This window comes from Lagenorhynchus albirostris, chromosome 2 (genome assembly GCF_949774975.1).
Source record: "Lagenorhynchus albirostris chromosome 2, mLagAlb1.1, whole genome shotgun sequence".
In the NCBI taxonomy this organism is placed as follows: domain Eukaryota; kingdom Metazoa; phylum Chordata; class Mammalia; order Artiodactyla; family Delphinidae; genus Lagenorhynchus; species Lagenorhynchus albirostris.
The window spans coordinates 118542577-118561999 of record NC_083096.1 but is presented as its reverse complement, the minus strand read 5'-3'; the positions used below and the strand labels follow the sequence as shown (position 1 = coordinate 118561999).

Sequence of the window (19423 nt, the reverse complement as noted above, 5' to 3'; positions counted from 1 at the left end):
TCTTGAGCCTCCCTCCCACCCTGGCACTAGTTGTTGAAAAGACTACTCTTTTTCCACTGGACTGCGTTTTTGTACCTTTGCCAAAAATCAATCTTCTGTATATGTATGGGTCTATTTCTGTACTCTCTCTCTTGTTGCATTGATCTGTTTGTCTCTTTGTGTCAACACGACTGTTTTGTTTATTGTAGCTTTATAGTAAGCCTCAAAATCAAGTAAGGTTAGTCTTCCAACTTTGTTTTTCTTTTACAAAATTGTTTGGACTATTCTTGATCCTTTTCATTTCCATATGAATTTTATTTTTTTGGCTGCACTGTGCGTCTTGTAGGATCTTAGTTCCCTGACCAGGGATTGTACCTGCGCCCTCAGCAGTGAAAGCACAGAATCCTAACCATTGGACAACCAGGGAATTCCCTCTATATGAAATTTAAAAATCAAGTATCAGTTTTTACCAAAAAAAAAAAAATCTTGCTAGGATTGTCACTGGGATTGTATTGAATCTATAGATCAATTTGGGGACAGTTGACATCTTTGAGTCTTTCAACCTGTAAATGTGTTACGTCTTTCCATATATTTAGGTTTTCTTTCTTGAACCTCAGCAGTGTTTGCTAGTTTTCAGGATAGATACATGCCTTTCACATCTTTTCTCGGATTTATCCTTAAGTATTTCATATTTTATGATGCTACTGTAAATGGTATTTTTAAAATTTCAATTTCCAGTTATTTATTACTAGTATATGGAAATAGGCTTTTGTATATTGATATTATATTTTATAGCTTTATTAAACTCAGTTATTAGTTCTGGTAGCTTTTTGTAAGTTTCATAGGGTTTTTCTACACAGATGATCATGTGGTTTTAAATGGTAATGAATAATTGTTTTTATTCTACTGTTACATTGTAGTTTAAAGTTTATGTTAATTCAATTTTTATTTTTACAAATAGTTTTATTATAGAAAATTTTAAGCATATACAAAATTGAATAGTTTAATGAACCCCCATATACCTGACACTCAGCCTCAACAGATAGCAATGCATGGGCAATCTTATTTTTCTTTTTTTCTTTTTTTTAATTTTTATTGGAGTATAGTTGAGTTACAATGTTGCATTAGTTTCAGGTATACAGCCAAGTGAATCAGTTATACCTATACATATATCCACTCTTCTTTAGATTCTTTTCTATACAAGTCATTACAGAGTATTGGGTAGAGTTTGCATGGGCTGTCTTGTTTCCTCTGTTTTCGTATCCGTTTCCTCCTCCATCCCTCACTGGATTCTTTTGAGGCAAATCGATACATCATATTATTTCATCTGTAACTGTTTCATTTTATATCTCACCTCTTAAAAGTAGAGCCACCACAATAACATTACATCCTTCCATACAATAGTAATTCCTTAATATTACTAGTATCCAGTCAGTGTTTAATTTCTCCTGTTGTCCTATGAGTATTTTTTGTTTGTTTTTGTTTTGTGTGATGGAATTGAGGTATCTGTCAACTCTTAGATCTCTTTTAATCTGTAGTTTCCCCCATACCGTTTTTTTTTGTTTGTTTTTTGCTTTGCTTTTATTTTCTCTGTGGAAGAAACCATGTTCTTTATTGTGACAGGATAATCCTGATTATATTCTCTCCACTGTATTTTTCTATGAATTGAGTTAGATTGGAGTATCAATTAGATTCAGTTTGTTGCTAAAGCTAAGTTATAGGAAGTACATAATATCTGGTTGAGTCTTTTTGTGATGTTGGCAGTCTTTAATAATTATTATTGGATCTGCTAATTAAAGAGGTTGTAAAATGGTGACATCATTCTATATTTCCTTCTTAATTTATTAGCTAAAATATATCAATGAAGAGAAACTTTCTGTCACTACTTGGGTACCTTGGTGCAGTTTGCATAGAAATGGCAGAATAATTGCTTCTTTCCTTTTTATTGACCAGATTGTAAAATAATGAGATGGTTCTTTAGTATTCGTCAGAGCTGATCAAGGAGGGTTTAAAAAAAGATCATTTTGATCTCACAGATTTAATTATATATGATATATTAAACCATTACTTTATTTATCCTTATTTATGCTCAAATGAACTCATTTTGGCCAGTGAGAGCCTATTCAAGTTGGCCTGTTTGCGCTTTAGATGCAACTCTGTTGACAGCCTCCTTGCTATCTGGTATGAGAAGATGTTACAGGCTCCTCTCATACTTTTCATGCCCCATATCTGGAATCAGCCACTTCTCCAAGAAACCCTTTAGTGTAAAATGATATTTAAAGACAACAAACTGTGCACCATAGGTCAATTCAGTTCTTTAAAGATTTTTATTTATTTATTATTTTTTGGCTGCACCGCACGGCCTGTGGGATCTTAGTTCCCCAACCAGGGATCGAACCCAGGCCCTCGGCAGTGAAATCACAGAGTCTTAACCACTGGACTGCCAGGGAATTCCCAGTTCAGTTTAATTGAATAGTTGTGCAAAGGAAAACAACCCAATCATAAAATTCTTCCAAAATTTCATTGATTTGAATTAACTGGGATTAGCAGCTGTGTTGATACAGCTTTATTTTCTAAAAACTTTAAGTACTTATAGATTCACAGGAGGTTGCAAAAATAGTACAGAGAGGTTCAATAATTTGTTCCTTTTTATTGTGGTATTCCGTAGTCTGTATATGGATGTACCAGTTTGTTAACATTCATTTATTGAGGGACATTTTGGCTGTTTCCAGTTTTGATTATTATAAATAAAGCTGCTGTGAACATTTGAATACAGGTTTGGTGTGGGCATAAGTTTTTATTTTTCTGGGATATATGCTCAGGAATGTGATTACTGGGTCATATGGTAAGTGGATGTTTAGTTTTTAAAGAAATTGCCAAATTATTTTCCAGAATGGTTGTCCCATTTTAAATTTCCAACAACTATATATGAGAAGTAGTCTTCATATCCTCACCAGCATTTGATATTGTCACTAAAATAATTTTTTTTAGCTGTTCTAATAGGTGTGTCATATGTCACAGTAGATTTAATTAACATTTCTCTATTGATTATGTTGAACATCGTTTTGTGTATGTGTGTGTGTGTGTGTGTGTGTGTCTATGCCATCCGTGTATCATCTTCTGTGAAATGAAATGTCTCTTCATGTCCTTCGCCTGTTTTCTAATTGGATTGTTTTCTTACTGTGGAATTTCAAGAGTTCTTTATGAATTCTGTAAACAAGTCCTTTGTCAGATAGGTGGTTTACAAATATCAATATTTTCTCCCAGTCTGTAGCATGTTTTTTCATCCTCTTGACAAGGTCTGTCAGAGCTTTATCTCTTTTATTTTAGAAAGAATTTTACTTATCAAAGTTGTAAAGATTGTACAGAGAATTTCCATATACTTTTCACCCAATTTTCCTTAATGTATACATCTATCATACCTCTAGTATAATTACTAAAACTAAGAAATTAACATTGGCATAATATTCTTAACTAAAAACTGTAGACTTTATTTATTGGGTTGGCCAAAAAGTTCCTTTGGTTTTTAAGTGAAAATAAAAGACACATTTTTCATTTTCACCACGAACTTTATTGAACAACATATTCACTGTTTTGTTCCACTACCTTCTGCCATTTTTCAGGCAACTTCATGATTCCATCTTGCCAAAAGTTTTTATCTTATTGAGCAAAGAACTGTTCCAGGTGCCTTTTACAGTCTTCCAGGGAAGTGAAATTTTTTCATTAGAGAATTTTGTAAAGACCAAAATAAATGGAAATCTGAAGGTGCAATGTCTGGTGATACAGTGGATGAATCAGAACTTCCCGCCAAGCTGTAACACCTTTTGCATGGTCATGAAAGAAACATGTGGTCTTGCGTTATCCTGATGGAAGATTTTGTGTTTTCTGTTGACTAATTCTGGATGCTTTTCGTTGAGTGCTGCTTTCAGTTGGTCTAACTGGGAGCAGTACTTGTTGGAATTAATCGTTTGGTTTTCCGGAAGGAGCTCATAATAGAGAACCCCCTTCCAATCCCACCATATACACAGCATCACTTTCTTGGATGAAGACCGGCCTTTGGTGTGGTTGGTGGTGTTTTACTTCTCTTGCCCCACGATCTCTTCCATTCCACGTTATTGTACAGTGTCCACTTTTCATCACCCATCACAATTTGTTTTAAAAACGGAACGTTTTTGTTATGTTTAAGTAGAGATTCGCATGCGGAAATATGGTCAAGAAGGTTTTTTTCCGCTTAACTTATGTGGAACCCAAACATCAAAGTGATTAACATAACCAAGCTGGTGCAAATGATTTTCAGCATTTGATTTGGATATTTTGAGTATGTCGGCTATTTCCTGTGTGGTATAACGTTGATTGGCAGCTGTCACAATTCAGTCTAACAAAATTGTTTCACATGAAGTTAAAGGGATAGGTGCTACTAGAGCAATCTTATGGGGAAACCGAACGAACTTTTTGGCCAACCCAATTTTTTTTCTTTTATGTAATTACTTAAATTTCATTGCTTTTTCCACATTGCTTTTAGTTGTTAAGTCTCCTTAGTCTTCTTCAACCTGTGACAGGTCCTTCAATCTTTCCTTGCCTTTTATGCTTGACACTTTTGAAGAGTACAAATTAGGCATTTTATAGACTGTCCCTCAATTGAATTTGTCTGATGTTTTCTCAGGATTGCATTGAGATTATTCATTTTTGACACAAAACCACAGTGCATTATATCAGGGGATACATGATGATGTGTATATGTCTTTTACAGGTGATGTTAACCTTGATCACTTGATTAAAGTTTTTCTGCTGTTTTTTCTCTTTGTAAATAAATTTGGAGGTGGGTGCTTTGAGACTATACAAATATATTGTTTCTCCTTAAACTTTTGTCCCCTAATTTTATTTATTTATAATAAATTTTATTTATTTATTTATTTATTTATTTATTTTTGGCTGCGTTGGGTCTTCGTTGGCTGTGTGTGGGCTTTCTCTAGTTGCGGCGAGCAGGGGCTACTCTTCACTGCGGTGCACAGACTTCTCATTGCGGTGGCTTCTCTTGTTTCAGAGCTCGGGCTCTAGGCCTGTGGGCTTCAGTAGTTGTGGCACGTGCACCTCAGTACTTGTTGCATGCAGGCTCAGTAGTTGTGGTGCACGGGCTTAGTCGCTCCGTGGCATGTCCAGGGATCTTTCTGGACTGGGGATTGAACCCTTGTCCCCTGCATTGGCAGACAGATTCTTAAATACTGCGCTACCAGGGAAGTCCCTGTCCCCTAATTTTAGCACTTAGTAGTGAATCTTGCCGTAAGCAGTTATTACCATAGCGTTTATTGGTGATTTTCTATTTCCTTCATTCCTTCTACACTCATTATTTAAAATTATTCTATAAGGGAGAGTTGTCCCTTCTTCCCCTTTTATTAATTTATTCAATTATTGATTTATATCAGTTTGGGTATTTATTTTGTTCTTTGGTTTGTAATCTAATACTATTATTTATTTTGTTGCTCAAATTGTTCCATATTTGGCTTTGGAAGCTCTTTCAGGTTGGCTCCTGTGTCTTTTTTTTTTTTTTTTTGCGGTACGTGGGCCTCTCACCATTGTGGCCTCTCCCATTGCGGAGCACAGGCTCTGGACGTGCAGGCTCGGCGGCCATGGCTCACTGGCGCAGCCGCTCTGCGGCATGTGGGGTCTTCCCGGACCGGGGCACGAACCCGTGTCCCCTGCATCAGCAGGCGGACTCTCAACCACTGCGCCACCAGAGAAGCCCTCCTGTGTCTTTTGACATGCCTGACATGCCCTCTTCTTTTTTTTTTTTTCCCCTCTCCAGGTTCATTTTGTATTTTCTCTGCCTCGGTCCTGGAATTACCCACTTTTCCGGGGAGCTTTGGTTCTCTTTAGTCTCCATATTTAGTTCTCTTTAGTCTCTGGCAATTAGAAACTAAGATTTGGATGCAAGGTGTGTGCGTTGCTACTGGGATGTTGCTATTTCTAGTCCCTCTTAGGAGACAGAACTAGGATGTGTGTGAATGCATACTGATCAGTGTATTTATACACAACTGTATTTCTGAATTTGTCTATCTGTATATATTAAAAAGAAAAAGCAAAACATGAGTTCATATTGATACTTCTTTTTTAATATATTGAGATTATATTATGGCTTTTCTTCCTTAGTTTGTTATTATGTTGAAGTATATTAATTAGTTTTTGAATGTTGAACCAGATTTGAATTCCTAGGATAGACACCATTTTGTCATATATATTATTCTTTTTATATATTGCTGGATTTGATTTGTTAATATTTTATGAAGGATTTCTGCATCTATCAATGTTGGTCTGTAGGTTTGTTTTTGTAATGTCTTTGGTTTTGATGTTAATAGTAATGCTGGGTTTGTAAAAAGATTGGGAAGTGTTCCCTCTGTAGGATTTGATATTTCTTCCTTGAATATTTCGTAGAATTTGGCTTATAATTTGCTTTGTTAGAAGATTTTAACTACATATTCAGCTTCTTTAGTAGGTATGTAAATATTCATGCTATCTATTTCTTCTTGAGTAAATTTTTTTTCCCAAATTTATTTATTTTTGGCTGCGTTGGGTCTTCGTTGCTGCGTGCAGGCTTTCTCTAGTTGTGGCGAGTGGGGGCTACTCTTCGTTGCGGTGCACGGGCTTCTCATTGCAGTGGCTTCCCTTGTTGCAGAGCACAGGCTCTAGGCGCATGGGCTTCAGTAGTTGTGGCACACGGGCTCAGTAGTTGTGGCTCGCGGGCTCTAGAGCACAGGCTCAGTAGTTGTGGCATGGGCTTAGTTGCTCCGCAGCATATGGGATCTTCCCGGAGCAGGGATTGAACCCTTGTCCCCTGCATTGGCAGGCAGATTCCTACCACTGTGCCACCAGGGAAGCGCCTTCCTGAGTAAATTTGATGGGTTCTCTCTTTTAAGGAATTAGTCCATTTTATCTAAGTTGTTGAATTTATGGGCATAGAGATGTTCATAGTAATCATTTTTTTTATGCTTTTCATATCTGTGAGGTCTGTAGTGGTGGCCCTTCTTTCATTTCTGATTTTGGTAATATGTATCTTTTCTTTCTCCCTTTCTTTTTGATCAGACTGAGTAGAGGTTTATCAGTTTTATTTATTTAAAAAAAAACCTAGGGGCTTTCCCTGTTGGCACAGTGGTTGAAAATCCGCCTGCCAATGCAGGGGACATGGGTTCAAGCCCTGGTCTGGGAAGGTCCCACATGCCACAGAGCAACTAAGCCCTTGCACCACAACTACTGAGCCTGCGCTCTAGAGCCCGTGAGCCACAACTATTGAGCCCACGTGCCACAACTGCTGAAGCCCGTGTGCCTAGAGCCCGTGCTCCACAACAAGAGAAGCCACTGCAATGAGAAGCTCGCGCACCGCAAGGCAGAGTAGCCCCTGCTCGCCACAACTAGAGAAAGCCCGTGCACAGCAACGAAGACCCAACACAGCCAAGAATAAACAAATAAAATAAATTAAACAAAACAAAACAAAACCAGGAATTCCCTGGTGGTCCCGTGGTTGGGACTCTGAACTTCCACTGTCCAGGGCCTGGGTTTGATCCCTGGTCAGGGAACTAAGATTCTGCAAGCTGCGCGGCGCAGCCAAAACAATAAAAAATTAAAAATTAAAAAACCCAAACAACTCTTGATTTTATTGAGTTGGTTTTCCATTTCATTGATTTCTGTGTCGTCTTCATTACTTCCTAATTTTCTGCTTGCTTTAGATTGGATTTGGTTTTCTTTTTCTAAGGTCAAAGCTCAGATTATGGATTCAACACCTTTCATTTTTTCTTAATATAAACATTTAATGGTATAAATTTCCCTTTAAAGTTAAAACTGCATCCCACAGTTTAAGGCTTTTGTTCCTTTTGGGGGACAAAAGAGAAGGGTACTGATGCAGTTCATGTCCCTCAACAAAAATTCCTGTTTCCCTTCCACAGTTCACCATTAGGAAAACTTTCTTAGGATTCTTGCCGTCTTTTCTGTGTGTGCTTGGTGGGATTCATGAAGATAAAAATGTCCAAAAAGTGTGAATTACCCTTATATTTGCACCACACCTACCCCCCTGGGAAGGGTGATTCACCGTCTTTCACCAGTACACTCTCAGTCTCCACCAATTTACCAACCATGCTAGCTGAACTCTTCTTACTGATATCCTGATATGCCTTCTTCCTGCATGTCAGTGTTCATGTCTTATCTCTCTGGGTGAAAACCTGTGTCTTCTTAGTTTTGGGGCCAGTTGATTACCCTCCAACTTCTGCATTCTGATGGGTTCAAAAAAATTGAGAATTTGTCATTTGACTTTTTTGTTTTTGGAAGGTTGGAAGTGACACTCTTTCTAGCTTTCTACATCCCCAAGCCTATAGCTTTATTTTAAAGTTCTTTTGCATTTTAGGTGATTAATAGTGTTTGTCCCTCAAGACAAAGTTAATTACCTCTTGCTCTTATGTTAGTACTTAGTACATACTTACATTACTGTATTTATCACACTATACTGTAATTATTTGTAATACATTATTTGTATATTTGTCTTTACTATTAGTACACTCTTTAGGGAAGCAAGATCTGTATCCTCTGTATACCTGGTGCTTCTTGATAAATGAAAGACATATGCTTATTGAATAGAATTATACTAAGATTTTAATTTTCATTTTCATAGCACAGTCCTGGTATATTGTAAGATGCTGAGTAAATATTTGTTGATTAATTCATGAATAAAAGGGCTTATTTAAATGATATTTATAAATTGAGTTAATTTATGTTTGCCCACATTTCCAGATAGTTTTAAAAAATTGGTTCATTTTAAAAGTCTGATTTAATCATTCCTGCAATTAAAAATCTTGCTGTGATTCAGATAGAAGATTGAGTTGCATGAATTAATCATTAGTTGTTCAACAGATATTAATGGGATTGAATTATTTTGTGCTCCTGGTAACTTTTTGGGCATTATCATTTATCTGAGAACTGCAGAGCAGTGGATAATAAATTACTACATTTTTTGGGTTTGTCTTTAAAATTCAAATTGGGCTAGTTGTCATTGAAAGAGTAAAATAATATTATCTTGGTAGTATTTAGAACTAGATTAGCTTAATAATAATTTTAGTCCTTATGTCGATTTTAAACAAACAAATAAGACTTTTTTTCAATCTAATTGCATCTTTTCCAGATCAGATTTTCGCCAGTAGCTAAAAAGTTATTTGTGGTAACTGCAGTGAGTGTTGTATCTGTAATTTTTCTGGCCCGTCACTTTAAAAGAAGACGTGGAAAGAAGAAAGGAAAAATATTACCATGGGAACCAGAGCATCTCATACTTGAATACACTAAAAGAGCAGCATCAGACAAAGGTCTGTAGAAATAGCTGAATTAAGTCTGCAAAGGAAATTTTATATGTAAATCATTACTGGAGTGCAGTGATTTCAGTGTTTTAATTTCCAGAATTTCCTTGCTTAATATTTAACTCACAAGTAATACGGATTAATTTTAGAAAGATTAGAAAATACAGACAAGCAAACAGAAAAAATTAAAATCACTTGAAATTCTGCTACCCAGAAATAAATACTGCTAATACTTTGGTATATATCTATCCATTTATGTTTGCACTTAAATGTCATATTGAGACATAAAATTTTATATTATATACAAGTAAATAATTTATGCATTTTAAGTAAAATTCATACCTTTTGTAACCTGCCTTTAAAATATTTAACATTATATAAGAATGTCTTTAAATGTCAATAAATATATCTCTGTGCTATCATTTTTAATATGTATTTAGTGTACAAATGTACTCTAATTATTTAACCAGTTCCCTGTTGTTCTCTTTAGGTTGTTTTTCTTGCTTTGCATATACTTGTCTGGTTTATTTCCTAAGTTTATAAAGTTCTAGAAGTAGAATTGCTGGCCTTTAAAGCATCTATAGTTTTTGTTAGCGATTTGATACATATTATCAAATTGTATCAATAGAAATAATTTCTTCAGCATGCTGGATTTATTTTTGAATTTTAAATTATTTTAAATTTATTATTTGATTTATCATATGATTTTGTGATTTGTTGGCCCAACAAATAATTAATGAATGACTATTTTGTGCCAAGTGTAGTGAACATTACAATAATGATGCCTCTCACTTACTGATGTTTTATTAGACCTCGGGTGCAGTGCTACATTCTATATATTCACTGTGTTAATTTAACCTTTATAACAATCCTATGAATTAGGACTATAATCCTATTTGTTGTTCCCATTTTATACCTAAAGAAAATTGAGATATGGAAAAGTTGAGTGACTTGCTCAAGTTCATATAACTAATAAGTGCAAGGATTTGAATTGAGGAGTGTCTTAACTGCTGCATTAAGATAAACTAAGGCACAGTGTCTGCCCTAGATGAATGGGTAGATGGTTAGGGGACACAGACGTATAAAAAGACTGATTACAATATAATGTGATAAAGATAAAGTTTAGAGGTAATTCAGGAAAGAAGTGCTTATATTTTGTTAAATTTATAATTTGAAGGTTCATAGTTGCCAGTATTTTTATGCTGATTACAGTAGACCATTCAAATACCACCTTGAGTAATTGATGAATGTTTTAATCTTCATTTCAGAAGCAGATTTTAGCAGTATTAAAAATATTATATAGAGATGTAGATTTTAAGAATGGTATACATTTAATAACTTACACAATTGAGGGAAATGTGTTTTAAAATGAGCCCTCTGAATGAATATATAAACTTTGAAATTTTACCTGAAATTTATCATTGGAGTTATTGATACTTTTAATATTAATATGTTTGTTTGGTAGGTTCAAGTTGTTCCAGTAGCAGACAGAATTTGACACTATCTTTAAGTTCTGCCAAAGACAAAGGATCTCAGTCTTATAATTATGCTAATGGAGGACTCTTCAGTAAATACTCAGGTTCTGCACAGAGTTTGGCCTCTGTAAGTAAAGAAAAAATTTTTATTAGTTTTTTCTTTTAACTATTTATATGTCTATTGTTATCTATTGGTTTAAATGTCATACAGTTATAGATAGCTCTTAGTATGGAAAGAAGCTTAAGAAATCTGGTTGATCCTGTTTTCTTCAGGCAAGTAAAGTTATCCTTTTGCTAAATATTCAGCCAGCTTGGTTCCAGGTTTTTTTGAGTTAAGTGATGTGGTCCCATGGGGTCCTCTGAGGATGATGTTGGTACGGAAGTGTTGCTTCAAAGCTAGATGGTCTGCAGAAAGCTAGAAAATGCAGCAAACATGGTACTAGGTCACAAAAATCACTTGATGAACCTGCCAAGTGTGGAGTTCTTCACCTCTTTCTTGACAGCATTAATATAGTATTGATTGACAGGTGAAAAATGAAGTTAATATTTGTTTAAATCTAATGTAGTTTTAAAAATTAGGTAGGATACGCACTTCCTACTAAGTAAAGAAGAGGCAAAAAGCAAACAGTGAAAATGTGCTCCTGATCCTCTCAATTCCCCTCCTTAGAGACGGACACTGACAATTTCTTATGTGTATACTTCCAGGGAGAATATGCCTCCTACCATCATGTATATTCATTAAAAAAATAGTTTAAAAAATAAAAAAATACTTTATAGAATACCATAATCTGTTCCATACCTTGCTTCTGTATTTCGTTGGAATATACAGCTGCCCGATTCTTAAATGCCTAAAAATATACCAAATTTTTAAAGGCTATTCTGTGGTAGGAACATCTAGATCAAAGGCATGCAGACTCTCAATTCGTTTGTGAAGCTGAGCTGGATGATGAAGTATATGCCCATTCTATAATCTGGGGTACCTCTGTGTTGAATTTTCTCAACTGAAAGTTGAAGCTGTTCTTGACTAGAGAAAAGGAGTTTTATGGTAATAGTATAAGTAAGAAGTCTTTAGAATCACTTTACTAGATGTGCCTTAGCTGACCTAGTCATTCCACTGCCAGGGCTGTGAACCCAGATTTCTGCCTCTTAATGAGTGCCTCAGTGAGGGTCATGACAACAGGAGTGGAAGAGGAGGGAACAGGGTCCACAAACTTGGTAACTGGATATGAGGGGTGTGGGAAGAGAAGTTGTTTGAGGAATTATGGAGATAAAAGTACTGTGAGTGAACTTGGGAGGAGGAAGAGTTTTTGTTGTGGGAAGATGCAGAGCTCTTTTTTGATATAGTCATTTTGAGATGCCAACAGAAGAGCCAAGTGGAGTCACCAAATAGGCAGGTGGAAGTGTGGGCTTAGATTTCTCAAAAGAGGACAGAATTGAAGTTCAAGATTTGGGAGTCATTTGCATAGAGGTGACTGAAATGATTGGCTCAGCGGACCTTGCTAGAGAAGGGAAGATGACAGAGGCTTTTCGATTTTCATTATTACATAGTAGAGAATCAGCATTGTAATAAGTTCTAAAAGGAAAATAAGCTAGCTACCTGAAATCAAAGTAGGTGTGGATAAAATTTATAAGTAAATACTTAATGACAGTAAACTATAAAAATAACTGCTTGATTTTTGATGGAAATATCTGATTTATGTTCAAAATATTGTTCTAGTTGTATATTTTTGAGCAAACAAGGGTTCAGAATACTTAGGGCCTTATGACTCTTAAGTTTGACTGAATATAATCAGATTTATTTCTTCAGGTAGAAATTCCATGGGTTGTTATACCAGGATCAAGATTTACATAAATAATTTATAAATATAAAAGATCGCAAAATACTATTACAAAAGAGATTTTGAAGTAACTTCTGTCCATTTTAATTTTAGGTCCAGAGTGTCAATTCTTGTCATAGCTGTGCTTGTGGCAATTCTAATTCCTGGGACAAAGCAGATGAAGATGATATTAAACTTGTTAATATTCCTGTGACCACTCCTGAGAACCTATACTTGATGGGTAGGAATAACATAATGAAGTTTTAAGATACTGTACTCACATTTAATGTGAAACAGAAGAATGATGAATTGTTCTAAGGGAAGCAACTATAATTCTAAAATGTTCTCATCTGTTGACTCTAGTCTATATAACATAACATGTTGTGTTAGCTTCCTGAGGCTACTGTTACAATTACCACAAACTTGGTGGTTTAAAACAATAGAAATATATTCTTTCAGAGTTCTGGAGGCCTGAAGTCTGAAATCATTAATTATCACTGGGCTGAAATCAAGGTGGCATTTGGGCCATGCTCCCTCTGGAGGCTTGGAAGAGAATTCATTCCGTGCCTCTTCCAGCTTCTGGTGGCTTCAGGCTTGTGGCCACATGACTCTAATATCTGCCTTCCTCTTCACTGTGTGTATCAAATCTCCCTCTGCCTCTCTTTTATAAGGATGGTTGTGATTGGATCTAGAGCCCACCAGATAATTTAGGATAATCTCCCCATGTTAAGATTCTTAATTTAATCACATCTGCAAAGACACTTTTTTCTTATATGGTAACGTTTACAAGTTCCAGAGACTAGGGCCTGATATCTTTGGGTGGTTATTATTCAATCTATTACACTTACCTAACCTAATCTGTTGACTTTTATCTAATGAATCTATCAAAATCCACTTTATGTAGTCTTTTATCTAGATATCATTTGTATTCTTCCTATATCTAGAAAGGATTTTAGATAGAAAGAGGCATGTGTTTACAGCTCAAACATGAGCATGTCTAGAACGTCTCACTGGAGCCCAGGAAGAGAACCAGAGACCTTAACACCAAATCAGATTCAAGTGCATTTTCAAATCCATTCCCCTGTTCTTCTGTACTCTATTTCAGGCTATATTCCTTTTAAGGGAAATGGATACTAACTAAAAAACAAAACCAAAAAAATCTTGATGTGGCCTTGGCCAGTGAGTAGTAAGGGGATGGTGAGTTGGCAGAAGGACTTTGTGCCTGCGTGCATTCCCACACTCTAGAATAGTTAAAGACTATATCATCTGTAAAGCAATTATACTCCAATAAAGATGTTAAAAAAAGCAAAAAGACTATATCATCCGCCGTGATGTCACAGTAGGTAATACTGCATGGGGGGAGAGATATAGGAGTAGTTCTTCTGCCACCTTTTCCAGGTCTTCTGAGAATTAAGCTCACTATGTTTCTAGATTAACTATGCCTAGTAAACCTACACTCAACACTTCTGTAGGAATATTGAGAGTTAGAATTGAAGAGAAATAGAGTAAAACTAGGGAAGCTGCAGGGAGTCTCAGTGTCATAGAATTAGGATCGGTAGGAGATATTGTTTCAATTCCCACCTATTGTTTCAGTTCCCTTCACAGTGTTGATGACATAAAAAATATATTGGTAACATGTTTGAGTTCCTGTTACAAAACTGCTGATGTGTGACAGTTTGGGCCACGTTCTGCAGTCAAGTGAGACATAGTACTTCCTGAGAGGTAACTTATATCTTTGGACAACTCTGCTGTTAGATAATTCTTCCTTATATTTAGCCAAAATAATCGGAAGGATAGAGAGTGGATGGAGTGAGAGGAGGATGAAGGAATTAGAATTGTATAGCTTGGAAAAAGGAAGTCTTTTAAGTGAGTAAATTTTTTAGAAGGAAGATCCAGACAATGAGTCTTTGCTACAGAAAATTAAACAATTTAAGGCCTACATTTCATTTAAAGAACATCTTATTTGTTTAGAGTTGTAGGTTCTCCAGATAACTGAAGAAATGATTTTCGAGGACAGGTATTCTCTAGCTACCATATCTTAAAAAACATCTTCAGAATGACTTGGTCAGATTCTTAAGCAGCTTTTAAAGATCTTTTACTTTTATATGTCTAGAAAAATTGAGGTTTTGAAATATTTTGGTTTTGTTTGAAGTGCATAATTATTATTATTATTTTTTTTTGCGGTACGCGGGCCTCTCACTGTTGTGGCCTGAAGTGCATGATTATTTTGGTAAGCCTTTTTTTTTTTAATTTGGAGAAAAAGAGGCACATATTCACCTATTTTCCTACGAAAGCTTTCTATAAGGAGGGATATGAAATTCCTACTCAGATTGTAACCCTTTATTGGTTCTTCTTGTATATTTTTAACTCTGGCCCAGCACTTTATCCATCCAAATCAGCAAGTTGGTGTCAAGGTGGTCTAAGACACCTTTTGGTGGAAAAAAGATAGAAAAGACTTTATTCTGGACCTCTGTTATCTTTATTCTGGACCTCTGTTATCTTTCTTCTTAGCTTTACTCTCTCCTTCTGAGAACCTCTTGTAAACCTGATAGTTTCTTATCAACTAGTTTCTTCTATTCGCCCATCAGTTTTCTGTTTCATTTAGGGGGATATTTTGAAAGATAGTTATGTGACTATAAAAATTAGCCATCATTGTTAGGACTTTTGATGAATTCATGATATTTTTTTAGAAAATTTCCAAACACCGTATACCTTTGAGTTACATATTTTAAAAAAGGAAAACATACTAGTCATTTCTCTCTTATTGTTGGTTGACTACATCTGTAGACCTGGAATGTATTGGGATATTAAGATTCTGCTAAGAAATGATGTGAGCATAAATTTTATTCTTTAGTGCCAAAATTACAGTCACACTGTGCCATTGGTGCTAACTGTGTGAAAAACACTTTAGACTGAAAATGATTTTGGTATTGATTTCACTTATTTAAAATTGTTCTGTTCTTGGGACTTCCCTGGTGGCGCAGTGGTTAAGAATCTGCCTGCCAATACAGGGGTCGTGGGTTCGATCCCTGGTCTGGGAAGATCCCACATGCTGCGGAGCAACTAAGCCCATGTACCACAACTACTGAGCCTGCGCTCGAGAGCCCACAAGCCACAACTACTGAAGCCAGCGTGCCTAAAGCCCGAGCTCTGCAGCAAGAGAAACCACCGCAGTGAGAAGCCTGTGCACCGCAACAAAGAGTAGTCCCCGCTTGATGCAACTAGAGAAAGCCTGCGTGCAGCAACAAAGACCCAATGCAACCAAATAAATTTAAAAACTTTTAAAAATTAATAAAATTGCTCTGTTCTTGGGAAATCGCAGGCAGTCCAGTGGTTAGGACTCAGCACTTTCACTGCGGGGGCCTGGGTTCAGTCCCTGGTTGGGGAACTAGGATCCTGCAAGCCATGTGGCACAGCCAGAAAAAAAATAAAATAAAATTGTTCTGTTCTCAATTTTTAGGTATGGAATTGTTTGAAGAGGCATTGCGTCGATGGGAACAAGCTCTAACCTTTCGAAATAGACAGGCTGAAGACGAAGCCTGTAGTTCCATTAAATTGGGTGCGGGAGATGCCATTGCAGAAGAAAATATAGATGTAAGGATGATTTATTTGGGAGTGGTCTTCATAATATTGGAACAGTTGAACTATTTTTAACATTGATTCAGTGTATTTGATTTCTGTGGCATTTAATAGAACTTTTTTTTTTTCTTCCTTGGGATTGTGTGGGGATATTTCTTACTGGGCTTTTCCTGTTCGGTTAGTTGTTAAACCCCAAATTTGCAATTTATCATTGTTTCCTGATTTTTCAAGAAAGTAAAGAATTAAGCAAATATGAGTTTTAAAAGTCTGTTTTGTGCTTTGGGTTTAATTAAGTGCCATTATATACACTATCTATCTATCTATATATATATATAATATATAATATATATATATTATATATATATATATATATATATATATAACTCACACAGAGTTAGAGCTAGACTCATCTAGGTTAGTGATTCTCAAATTTGAGCATGCATCAGAAGCCTCTGAAAGGCTTGCTGAAAAATAGATTTGGGGGTCCCACCTTCAGGGTTTCTAATTCATTTCTAATTTGCAATTCTAACAAGTTCCCAGGTAATACTGATGCTGCTGGTTCAGGGACCTTACTTTGAGAACCTTACTTTGAGATCTAGTCCAACTCCTTAATTTTACAGATTATGAAATGGAGATGATTTTATCTGAGGCACAGCTAGAACCCAAGCCTCCTGACTTCTGTCACAGTATTCTCACCACCCAACAGTATTTTTTTATATCCCTCACTTTTCTGCCTTTCATTTAAAAGTGGAAAGTGTTTAGAATTTTAGCATTAGAATCTAATATTTGCTGTGTGTACTTTTTCTCTCCTTATAGGATATTATTAGTACTGAATTTATCCATAAACTTGAAGCTCTGCTGCAAAGAGCATATCGTCTCCAAGAGGAGTTTGAAGCTACTCTAGGGGCATCTGATCCTAATTCCCTTGCTAATGATATGGGTAAGGTGGTTATTTTATATGGTTTTTATGAAATGTGTGATTTTATTCTTTTCTATTCTTGGAATCATTGGCATAAGTACATTAATATGGTTACATACTTTTTAGAAAATAGCCAAGAGAAAAAGAGTACCATCATATTTATTGGATATTTTTCTTTCAGTTTAACTTTTCAATTGAACTTATTGACATAAATTCAAGTACTTACCATAGATAGGATTGTAACATTATTTTAAAATTACATTCTAAGTGAAAGAATCCCAGTTAAAGTGTTAGAGGGAGGAAAAAAATAATAATATAAAAATGGGACAGAGACACATTACCTCAGAAACAGGCATGTAGCTCATGACTTACATTTAAAGTATTTTAAGTCACTCTATTTCTTGACGCAATTTCAGTTGCAGGCTACAGTTTGATGTAAGTAGTCAATACATACGTCAGTATATACCATTACCTTTGTTTCCTACTTTAAAGAAAAAAGAACTTTGAAAAGACTTCTTAAGTGAAGTCTTCCAAGGAAAGAATGATTAAAATTGCTTCCGGGAGTTCCCTGGTGGCTTAGTGGTTAGGATCCTGGGCTTTCACTGTGATGGCCTGGGCTGGTTGGTGAACTGAGATCCTGGAAGCTGCCCAGCGCGGCCAAAAAAAAGCTTCCTTGACTTCAGTACATCATCCAAAGAATGAAATAAAATAAAATTACATTATATATTTTTTTTGTTAAAAGTAATTTAAATTTTTTTATTTGAGGATTTTTGTTTTCTAATAAAGAAAAATTGTTAAGGCTTGTTAAGTTTTTCCACATTTATTTCTGAACATGAAGTACTGAAAGTGGCTGCATTTTGAGATGTTTACATATTTATATATTTTGAATTTAGGTAAAAGATTTCACTTGTATTAGAATTATGAATTTCTGTCTATATGTTACAGTGAGGGTTATGTGAAACCTCTGCATTAATTTTGGTCTTTGCTTTTTCATCCTGTTACTGTCACCAAAAATTATTCATTAGACTTGAATGAATAGTTTTTTAAAAGTTTCTCTGCTTTTGGCATAGGGGAGATTCAGGCCAGAAGAAAAGTAGACAGTATTCATGTCAACAAATAGAATTTGCCAAAGGTTTCTATTTATATATTTTTTTACACAATTTCTTTTATAACTTATTAGAATGGCATTTATGATAGTAAGTAGGAAAAACAACAGAGAGAAGCATTTTTGTAAATGAATTTTTACTGGAGTATAGTTGCTTTACAATGTTGTATTAGTTTCTACTGTACAGCAAAAATGAATCGGCTATACATATATCCCCTCTGTTTTGGATTTCCTTCCTCTTTATGTCACCCCAGTGCATTAAGTAGAGTTCCCTGTGCTATACAGTATGTTCTCATTACTTATCTATTTTATACATAGTATCAATAGTGTATATGTGTCAATCCCAATCTCCTAACTCCTCCCCACCACTGAAGCATTTTTAAAAGAAGTCAAATGTAAAAATGGGAATGGAACAACTAGAAGAGATAGCAAAGTGGTTAAGTAGCAAGGAAAGCCACAGAGAAAAAGAAGTAGGAAAAAATTATAAATATAAGGAAGGAAGAGGAAGAGGGCCTGAGACTTTTATTCTTTTATTCTAGGAATGGAGGCTTTGCCCTCACTGTTCTAATCTTCTGCTTGCAGTTTCTGTCTAGCCTCATGATAAGGATCATGTAGATGTGTAGTTCTTGTACTTGTTAGTCTTCTAATATGCATCTCAGATTTCGTTCTGTTTGGCATGCCCAAAGTTTCTTTTTTCTACTGTCCATAGAAGTTGGTGGAATCCATCTCTGATTTCTTCAGTTTATTAGGTAATAAAGGTTTTTTGGGTATTGCCCAGAGGGTCTGCTTTGGGTTTATATTGCATCTGGACAAGAAGACCCCTGGGAAAATGGCTTAATTTCTGGGGCCTTCAAGTTGTTTCTGAGGAAATTGTTGTTAATTTGGAACTCTAAATGGGTAGGATTTCTAGAGTGGGACTCATAATCAGTCTATCCATTTGGTTAGCTTAGGTTTGTAATAAGTTCCTGACCCCACCCATGTCTTAACCTGAGCTGTCAGTGGCTACTAGGCTGGCTGGCTTTTCCCTGCAGCCTAGCAGTACCTTGGCCTGTTATTGCCCTGGAGATTCCAGTTGACATGAAGCTGTTATATTTTGTTCCTTCTTGGGAATTATTTGGATGTTCTTCTATATCGCAAGTTTCCATTTTGGAACTTCTGGATTCAAAGAGCTGAATCTAAGGCCAGGACTCTAGTAGGGAAGTAGTTCTGTTATATCTGTT

At 35.7% G+C, this 19423-nt stretch overlaps 1 protein-coding gene across 4 annotated transcripts in view; it reads left to right on the top strand.

The window, feature by feature from the left end:
* The window catches only part of MIGA1 (mitoguardin 1), a 91298-nt gene that overhangs the window by 17388 nt on the left and 54487 nt on the right, over window positions 1-19423 (top strand). For all 4 annotated transcript variants that reach the window (XM_060139711.1, XM_060139710.1, XM_060139712.1 and 1 more), the window contains exons 3-7: window positions 9140-9317; window positions 10774-10910; window positions 12715-12841; window positions 16061-16194; window positions 16996-17119. In XM_060139711.1, the coding sequence (XP_059995694.1) occupies window positions 9140-9317; window positions 10774-10910; window positions 12715-12841; window positions 16061-16194; window positions 16996-17119 (700 nt within the window). The remainder of the gene's footprint in view (window positions 1-9139; window positions 9318-10773; window positions 10911-12714; window positions 12842-16060; window positions 16195-16995; window positions 17120-19423) is intronic.